This window comes from Aristolochia californica, unplaced genomic scaffold (assembly GCF_029961685.1).
Source record: "Aristolochia californica isolate CCGP_79_NKW_82.1479 unplaced genomic scaffold, dmAriCali1.0.hap1 SCAF_9, whole genome shotgun sequence".
Taxonomy (NCBI): Eukaryota; Viridiplantae; Streptophyta; class Magnoliopsida; order Piperales; family Aristolochiaceae; genus Aristolochia; species Aristolochia californica.
In genome coordinates this window covers 31,810,963-31,820,576 of record NW_027182290.1, presented here as the reverse complement: position 1 = coordinate 31,820,576, position 9,614 = coordinate 31,810,963, and the positions used below count along the sequence as shown (strand labels likewise).

Below are 9,614 nucleotides of genomic sequence, written 5' to 3'. Positions count from 1 at the left end.
TATGATTTTCAGACTCGGGATTTAAGCGAGTCCTGGACCGGTCGAGTAGAAAGGGATCAAAGACTCGGGATTGATTAAAGAGAGAATCAGAACCGGTTGGATTCTCACCAAACCAGCGCAACCAATTTGGTTATCTCTCGCTTAAACAAAGGTAAAGCCGCAAGACAAGGCTTTTCTAAGAAGCAATTTGCAACCGAAGATTAGATTAAAAGCCACGGATTGGATCCTAGTCCATGCGCACTGGGGCAATGAACCAGCATTATGAGGATGTCCCACAGGCAGGCATGCGCACTTGGTTAAGCTGAAAGGAAGTGAACATTTGATCTCGAATGTAAATTAGCCTGTAGCCAGTGGGTGTCACATATGTGAGATAGGGACATACCATGAGTCATACTTGTAGGACATAACGGACATAATCATCATATGTTGCCATATCTAGATTTGGCTTCATCATTGGGTGATATGGTTGCTTCATTTGATGTTGAGGTGCCACCACCTACACAGGTTGTCTCCAACAACACATGATATCTCAAACCAACATCAAATGATGAGGTAGATGTTTGTCCCATGATTGAGAGCTTTACTGTCTGCCCACACATATATACTAGATGATATAGAGCTATGCTGAATGAAAGATTGGTTGATGCTCTCCAATCTCTATCTTCACCTTCTTGCCTCAACAGGCTTGTAAACAAAGACATGAATTTTAATGTAATTTCTCATTTTCATTAGTTCTTAAAATCTTAACTGGTGTATATTTGATATTTTACATATTCTTTTAAATGTTACATGTCATTCATCGTCTTTAATTCTTGAAATACATCTTTTTTGTTTGGTTGAAGCGGTGAAGAGCGAAGATACGAGCCTCATATACGTTTGTGTTCCGTTCTGGACGTGAGCAACACTACGACAGATGGGAACGGAAGAAGCTGCGTGGCTACGCCAGTTTGCTGGTTATGCAAAGTCTGTCGCAACTGCGCATCAAATATTCCCGCTCAACCTAGAGGTTTGAGCCTCTTCTTCGTTCTTCTTCTGAGAGGGGAAAATGGCGGCTTTTTCTGGAAATGTCAGCATTAGAATTTCAAAGGACATTCGCTTTAGCCGTATAATAGTTCCGTGGTATGGAATCAGGTCATGTAAAAAAAAAAATTATTTGAGTTATTTTACTTTTAACCTGCAGTTTGTGGGATATTCTTTTGACTGATGCTAATATGGATTGCCTATTTTGAGCTTAATTTATGTATTAAATTTCTCATATGGAAGCAGCTGAAGTAACTCCTACTATTATTGTAGATTATCTTTTCCCATTTTATAGTTTAGTATGTTCTTCGAATAACTTCTTGCTTCACTAGCTTGTCCGAGTTAGCATTTTGTAGAGTTATAAAGGTTTATTGACTCTTCATTTGGAATTTTTTTTCCCTTTTTTTCTGGAAGTAATAAAAGTTTAAAAGGAAAAAGAAATTCGAGGTCTATCGAATCAGTGAATCTTGCGTTGTCACTGGATATAGGGCTTGTATTTGTCACTTCTGGAGGAAAGAATTTTCAATTGTCGGTGCAAAATTGAGTCTCTGCAACTTACATTTGCTGCTCATTTTTTGTTGTTGAGTATATAGACAGTAAACGATGGCGAGAAAAGAGGCTTATACGTGTTCAGAAAAGGAAAAGAGACTTGCATGTTGGAAAGTCAAACATTATAATGTATGAATGTATCTGTGGTTGAAATCTCGTTTCCATTCAGATTTATTGGTGTCCACTCTACTCCATTTGATTATTTGGCCAAGTGGACCGAATTATTTTTATCTTGGCTTCCATGGGTTGCCAAAAATTATGATCTTGGATGAATTTTAAGGTATCGTAAAATATAAGCTATCCAAGTGAGAAATTGAAGCTAGCCTCAGGAATTACCTGGCAGAAGTTTTTTATCAACTTTGTTTGTGGTCCTTTAATCTAGGATATACCTAAAATACCTTCCTGAATTATGCTGCATGACTTTCAATCTTGTTATCCATAAAATTTTCCCTGTTTTCATTTGTAGGGTTCAGAAAGCTTGTTCTGTTGGCAATTACAGACCTTACACTCGGTCCCCTCAGCCAGTTCGGTACATAGCCAAGCATGCCAAGAACCAGGAGAGTCAATCTTCTGAACCCATGAACAGTCTGATGGACAATGGTATTAATTGTTCTTTAGACTCGAGTTTGTTAGATATGTCAATCTCAAGAGATAAAAGAACTATACAAGTTAACCAGAGCTTGGGTGAGGAGGATGCCCAGAATCACTTAACTAATAAACCTCTTAGTTCAGAGAGAAGATCAGATGCTGAAAGTGGTAGACCATCGTCAAATTATCTTCAATAAGTACTATAGCTTTTCTTGTTTTTTTAAAATTTCTGATGTTGTTTTCCAAATATGTCATTAATCTGGCCCACTGTTCTATTTCTTCCAGTGAAGGAAAATGAAATACTACATCAGATGGTGGACTTTTCAGAGTTGGAAGGTGAGACAACTCAAGATTTGGACTTCATCAATTTAAATACCATGGAATAGTCTGAAATGAATGATGACAAGGCCATTATCTCTGTAGAGGATAAGGACTGTGAAATGAATGTGACTTCCACAAATAAAACTAAGCAGGATGCGGAAAAGCTGGCAATTGGAGCTCTTGCAACAAGGTCTAAAATCTTCACTTGTTACTAGTTTGTTTTAAATTTTAATCTATTTGTTTGGTCTTTGGTCCCTATATGTGAGTTCTTGCTTCATTCATCATGGCTCCATGGACCATTTTCTGAAACTGCTCAGGATCTTGGTTTTCAAGGATAGATCACTCCATTAACACTCCAAATTCTAGAGACAAATATGGAAAGTTTGATGAAGATAAGCTAGCAGATCAAAGATCTTAAACATTTTCTGTCATGCTTGAGAGGATTTTTTGGCTTCAATTGTCTTTGACTGTTAATTATTGATAAGCCAACAGGTGAAGTTCACACTCCGATATTCTTGGGGTGCATAAGGCCCTTCCCTTTGTAGTGAAAGGCCTCCTTTTTGCTGCAAAGCTTCCTGCCAACAGAGGTTATTGGCTTCTTCTCTTTTTCAACAAGCCACTGCATTGGGAGGCAAACTCATCTTTCTCTGAAAATTGAAGCTTGGATGCTAACAGGGGTTTAGTTCATCATAACATTGATTTCAGGGACACAAATGTCCGGGAAAAATTTACTTTCCCACTTTACTGAAATTTTAAGTAGGTATGACACTAAATTCTCCTTAAATTTAGGATTGAGTGAGAATTGGTTGTCCCACGTAAAAAGGTGGAATTCTGAACCCTCCTGAATTCTCCTTCTCTCTCTTTTTTTTTTTTAATGATCCAATCAATTGGACTTAACTATGGCACATTGCCTGTTGCAGTCTTAATTACTCGTAAACTTCGTTTTTCTTGAATTCTATTTCTGTCTGTCTCTATGCATCATCTTTAAATCCAAAAAAATGTTCTGCCTTCCTCTTTTCGGATGGTTTGCATCATTCTCTTATTCAACTACTGTTTCTTTTAGCCTTTTTTATTTTTGTCGATGTCTCTCTGCCTCTCAATTAGCCCTTCCATTAGACTTTTACTTTTCTGTTTTTTTCAGAGTTTATCTTCTTGCTTCTATTTCTCTAATGATTTTGTTTTCTTGTTCTTTCTGAAAGTCTATTCAGTCAAGAGTTTTGTGTACTTCATATTCTCTTGATAAGGGGATGAACAACAAAATCTAAGAGAACCTACATAGTCAAATGTTGAACTTGCATAATCGAAATTGAGAAGGATGAATAAAAATTGCTTAATCTGATGTTCGACTTGCATCAGTCAATAGTGTATCAGGCTTTATTATTCATGTTTTCATAGAAATGTCAATCTTAGACATCAAACTCAATTGAAATCGGGCCTCTAACAATGTGATTAGCCATCAGCAAACAATGCATTAGGATTTCTTGGTTCAGCACTGTTGAAAGTGAAATACAAGTTTGCTTCTCATTCACCCTGGACAAGTGAAGTGTCTTTGATTCATGCCACTTCACCTCCTTGCTGGAGCATTCTCAAAGTTTGTGATCGTCCAATCGCAAAATTCAATCCCTATATCAACCAAAATATGGACAGCTTAATCTACCCTCTCAGATGTACCCAATCTGATATTTCCTGTTTTGGTAGGTAACTTTGTTTTATAATTAAATCCATTTGAGTTTTACATTTTATTAATTTAAATAAATAAAAATTTCTTCTCAGTAGTTGAAACTAACAGGAGAACTGAAACTTTCAATGACAACCACTAACAAGAGATATACACTTTCAGGAACTTCATTGTCAGATATGTTAAAGCCACTCTTAACATCGATTTCTCTGTGCAATAACCCCCCATAAAGCCGCTAATCAATGTATATTAAGATAAAGTTTTTAATGAATGTATGAAAATAAAGTTGCTAATCTATATATTAAGATAAATTTGGTAAAGTTGCTTATCAATAATAGGTGACCAATCTAGTCTTCCAAATTAATGTATATTAAGATAAATATGTGTATGAATAATAGGTGATAACTAATGTAGATGATGTCCTTGGGTGCTAACAAAGTTGAGGCAATCTAAAAATTCATATCACCACTTTCTTTTATGGTCATCTTGATGTATCTCTGTCCACACTGCCTATTCTAATTTATAGTCCCTTTTCTCTATATTATTAAGTTGACTCTGGTTTGCAGGGCATTTTCAGTATTTGAGCTACAAAAAAAGCTTTGTGCAAAGAAATTTCCTCTTGCTGTTATTGAGGCAGTCATGGTGGAACTTCAGGAAAGGTGTATGCTTTACCCTCTTTTTTTTTTTTTGAAATGAGATGTGTAAGCTGTATTAAAAGAAAAAAGAAAAAGAAAGGATTACGTGTATGCCTTAGTCTCTTTAAATATTTCAAACTGCTTATCAGTGATCACCAATCTAAAGCTGATTTTGCAGCTATGAACAATATCGAATGTCGATACTGCCTTTTTTTTCTTTTTGTGGGAGATACCAAGAGTTTCATTTGCTCTTTTATTTTTTGAGATATGTTTGTCAGACACGTTTTCTTGTTTACTCGACTAGCAAATGGTTATCTGCTTGAGCTCCAAGAGTAAGTTTAATAACTACGTTAGCTTGGATATTGCATTCAGGGTATGCCAACTCCATGTCCACTGAATATACCGAGTTTTCCTTTAAGGCAATAAACAGCATCCTTCATCTCTAATCTGTTTCAAAGCACATAATTTGATTTCTGGATGGGATAAATGTAAATAGGAGACAGTACAAAGTACATGACACAAGAGGCAAGCTACCAGCAGGAAACACCCTTTTTGGCTTGAATAAAAGATGTTTTATGAGCATACACAGGATTGAAAAATAAAACGAAAAAGAAATTGTGGAGAGGATCTAGCTGTTCAACTGACTCCCTGGTCATTGAGACGTGCTCCACTGGCCATAAGACTTGGAGAATCTATCACATCAGTCATTTCTGTTCCTCTCATTCTACTATCTGTTAGCCAGTCTGTTACTTTGCTCTCGTTTGTCAAATATTGAGCAGATTATACTTTTTTTTCCTCCTGACAACCATCAGAAGACTGGCTGGGTCTGTCTGCAATTTTCTGAAAGCTGTTCCTTTTATGTAGGGGACTACTTAATGATTATTCATATGCGGAATCATTTGCACGCTCAAGATGGCATTCATTTAGCTGGGGGCCTGGGCGTATCAAGCAAGTAAGTGAATGCTTCCCTTTATGAATTGGTTAGGGACTCTTGTTCTAGTCTTGTATTTGGGAGTTTGCTTCCCCTTATGGGATTGATCCTTTATCTCCTGATGTTGTACTCTATTATTGCTAAGCAATTAATCAAATTTCCCGAGTTCAGAAAAAAAAAATCATCTTCTTCATCATTATTATTTATCAATAAATTCTTTTGTATCTTGTTTCCTGTTTTAAATTGTCTGAATAATTTCCAAGAATCTTTAATACAAAATTGAGGAACACTGATGTAGGGGAACTCTTGTATGCTATGTGGTCAACTGAGAAGAGAGGATTTGAAAATTCACATTTATGGTTTCTTGCAGTGAAGATTATAGCTGAAATTTTTGGAAGAGATCTTTTTCAAAAAAGAACTAGTATTAGGATTTGATATTTCATGGTGTCTTAGAAACATAATGAGAAAAGCTTGAACAGATATTAGGTCATTGCACAGACAAACAACAGCAAATCTCAAGAAGCACAATTCAGAGGAATAATATCTCTAATGATTCCATCGTCGATGAAAAAAAATTAGTCTATTTCATTATCAGAATCTTCATAAATTTCTTCCAACTAGGTTAGAATCAGCTTTCTGAATCTGGACTCCAACAGCAATTATCAAGAAGCACAACCATAGGAATAATCTCTAACATCAAAACTATGAGTCACTAGTTTACATCATCAGCATCATCATTATCTTTATTGCAGTTTTCAATCGACTGTGTTGGAGTCAGCTACTCGAATCTTCCATTGCTCTCTCATTTGCTACATGTTGAGACATAGTACTGACCAATTGAAGGGGTCTTGTTGAGGGATTAAGAAGAATAGAAGAAAGCTGGAAATGACATGGATGGATAGAGGGTTACAGATTTAATATTTCTAGAAAATGACTACCATGAAAACTCTACTTTTCCATAGAAATATGTTTTGCTCAAAAAGGCTGCAGAGGATGTTGATCATAAACAAGAGGAGTGTAAAAATCCAGATTTGGGTGAAGGAAGAGGAGAAAATTGAGAGAAACAGGAGAAAGGAGAAGAAAATTTTCTGAAGAGCCTGAAAAGGCTTCATTGGGAATTGTGCACGAATTTCCAGACTTCTTAAATAGGTGTTGGAGTTTCCAATTACAAAAATGCCCCTATACACTTAATAAACTTAATCTCTTTATATCTCCCTAACTACACATCCTATGTACATGAAAATTTAACCATTGATATAATTTAACATGCAAAACAAGATTACATAGAGAAAAGTAACCACTGAAGTGGTAAAATGACCAAAATATCCCTGGATGTATTTTATAACAAGGACTGTTTACTTAAAAAAGCAAAAATGGAATCACATTCATAATCATGATAATTAGAGAGGAACGGAAATTCTTCGATTTTCTTTTGAGGAGGGGGGGAGGGAATTCTAGGAGTTGTTGGTGTTAGATTCTAAGATTTATCATCTTGAGATGTGCTTTGTGATGAGAAAAAGTGAGTAGAGAAGCTAGAAGGGAAGAAGAAGATGAGAGATTGATGTAGACAAGTGGGAGAGAGGAAGAATAAGGGAGAGAAGATGAAGATGGAGAGAACTTGTGGGGAGAACCTCCTAGGTCAGAATTAAGGTGAGCTTTCCCTAAACCAAGCTCATGCATGTAAGAGCATATAATGCTGGAATTAAAGACATCTAGCAACAAAGAGACACATTTTTAAGCACACGAGAGAAGCTAACTGATGCTGTCAATCAGCAATTCGGAGGTTGGCAAAGGAGAGTCGTCCTTTTGGTATGCTTCATTCCAGTAGTGAAAATCTATGCAGACTCGAATCTGCCCATTCTTCTTCCTTACAGGAACAATGTTGGCCAAAAAATATTAAGCACTTAACCCATTTAGGATAAAGAAGGAAGTTTCTTTCATGCATTAAAGGACTTGCAAGAGGTCGAAACTTACCCAACCCTAAATTAGGGTTTCAACTCATTAACATTGATAGAACTCTTAATTCTTAGGAGGCTTGGAAAGCTATTCAAGGGGAATTTTCGAAACTCCTAGGGCCATGCAATACTAATAAGACAAACCAGATTTAGCCAGGTTTGATGGAAAAACGAAAATTAAAATTTTAAGGGCGCCAAACGCTAACAGAATTGCCCCACTAAAGCTGATGCTTAATGACTCGAAGAATACACAACAAAATTGAATTCACTCAAGGACTAATCTGGTTGGAAGAGGAAGGTCTCAATTGCAACTTGTGTGGGCTGAAACAGAAACTCTGTTTGTCTAGCTTTGCATGACATGAACTTGAATCCCCTCTATCTTTAGCATAAGAATGTGGAGCAACTTGATTTTAAACCCGAGAACCCTTGTTTTAATACCATGTTAGATTCTAGGGTTTATCATCTTGAAATGTGCTTCGTGGTGAGAAAAAGAGAGTAGAAAAGCTAGAAAAGAAGAAGAAGATGAGAGATTGATGTAGACGAGTGAGAAAGAGTAAGAATAAGGGAGAGAAGATGATGGAGAGAACTCATGGGGAGAGCCTCCTTGGTCAGAATTAGGGTGAGCTCTCCCCCTCATTATTATTTATAATATGAGAAACTTGTATTAGTAAAATCCTGCCCTTAGGCACATTGAAAAAAATTAAAAAGTCAAGTACTACGTAAAGACATATTACGTCATAATCTTCAACAGAACAGGTCCAAGGTATACAATACTTGAATATGAAAGCTTTGATGATTCAAGCTCACATTCTACTAGCTGGAAGTTCGTACCTTAGTTAATCTGCTAATGTCTTCCTAATTTGTAGTGTATGCCCGTGTAAAGTTGAGAAAACATAATAATTGTAAGACAGAGTATGTGTTTAGGATACTGTGATTGGCTTATATTTCAACATTTTATGGTTGATGTCTGGTTAACGTTTTAAGCAAAACTTGGAATGTTTGGGATCAGGCACTTCTACAGAAGGGCATTAATGAAGCAAATGCGAAAAAGGCAATCAAAGAGGTTTTTGAAGGTAGTGATCATAATCAAGTCTCACTTCTTGGCATGTCGAAAAGTGCATTAGACCGCCTTTTTGATCAGGCACTGAAGCAGTGGATGCGAGGTAAGGATGTTGCACTTGAAACCCGTAAATCAAGAATTGTGAGGTGGCTTCAGTACCGTGGGTTCAACTGGGCAGTTACCAGTTTTATCTTGAAAAAGCTTGAAGCTAAATCTTAAAACTCTTTCATCAGACCTAGTATGTTCGCTGATCAATTATTTGTAAAGACTGGTTCTGGTCAATTAAGAGCAAAATTACCCAGTCATTCAACTTTTTTTGTTTTTAATTACCTTTTCTTTGAAGCAGTTTTGTTTGGGATTCAGTGTAGTCTTTCAGTTCCTCTGTTTTCAGCGTTGTGTATATTGTATTCCAAATCGACGAGATTTATTGGACATGTTTGTGCTGGAGTTTGCCAATTCCTTCACATAATTGTAGTTTTCTCAGATCTACCAAGAGCCTAGCAACGAATATTTTATAATTATAATATGTCAAGAATCTCTCTCTCTCTCTTTGCCCACAGTGCTTGTGACATGGTGTAGAAAGCGGGCTTGGCAGCATGACTGACTTGACCATCTGATACGGAAGGGGAAGGAGACTAGGAGCAGTACAAGAGTCTTGTGAGCAACGATAACCTTTTCTATAGATTTTAGCTATTGCGTTGCTCTCTCTCATCACATGCCAACCTTTTCTCATAAACGATCTAGCAAGTTGGCAGCACGAGGCCTCATGAGGCTCCCCCATGAGGCTCCCCCATGTTGTATCCAGAAAAAAAACTCCTCCAAGCCTTCATTTCCATCCTCTCCAGCATTAAAAATATAAGCAGCAGTGCTGTCTATT

The 9,614-nt window shown here is 36.7% G+C and overlaps 1 protein-coding gene across 5 annotated transcripts; it reads left to right on the top strand.

Moving 5' to 3' along the window:
- The first annotated feature begins 633 nt into the window (after nucleotides 1-633).
- LOC137941954 (uncharacterized) lies at nucleotides 634-9,247 on the top strand. Of its 5 annotated transcripts, XM_068787583.1 has the most exons (8): nucleotides 634-711; nucleotides 843-1,006; nucleotides 2,043-2,325; nucleotides 2,443-2,493; nucleotides 2,581-2,668; nucleotides 4,723-4,815; nucleotides 5,656-5,743; nucleotides 8,687-9,247. In XM_068787583.1, the coding sequence occupies exons 2-8, from the start codon at nucleotides 914-916 to the stop codon at nucleotides 8,954-8,956; spliced, it is 966 nt and encodes a 321-aa protein (XP_068643684.1). In that variant the 5' UTR covers nucleotides 634-711; nucleotides 843-913; the 3' UTR covers nucleotides 8,957-9,247. The 5 variants fall into 5 exon arrangements, with proteins under 5 accessions (XP_068643684.1, XP_068643685.1, XP_068643687.1 ...); XM_068787584.1 differs by lacking the exon at nucleotides 634-711 and having other exon boundaries at nucleotides 917-1,119; nucleotides 2,036-2,325; XM_068787586.1 differs by lacking the exon at nucleotides 634-711 and having other exon boundaries at nucleotides 917-1,131; nucleotides 2,036-2,169.
- The last annotated feature ends 367 nt before the right edge of the window (nucleotides 9,248-9,614 follow it).

Bases quoted from the DNA above. Each gene is read 5' to 3' on its own strand.
- LOC137941954 (XM_068787583.1), top strand. From the start codon at position 914: ATGGGAACGGAAGAAGCTGCGTGGCTACGCCAGTTTGCTGGTTATGCA. The intron at 1,007-2,042 runs GTTTGAGCCTCT...TGTAGGGTTCAG, and splicing joins TATTCCCGCTCAACCTAGAG to AAAGCTTGTTCTGTTGGCAA. The intron at 2,669-4,722 runs GTCTAAAATCTT...TCTGGTTTGCAG, and splicing joins ATTGGAGCTCTTGCAACAAG to GGCATTTTCAGTATTTGAGC.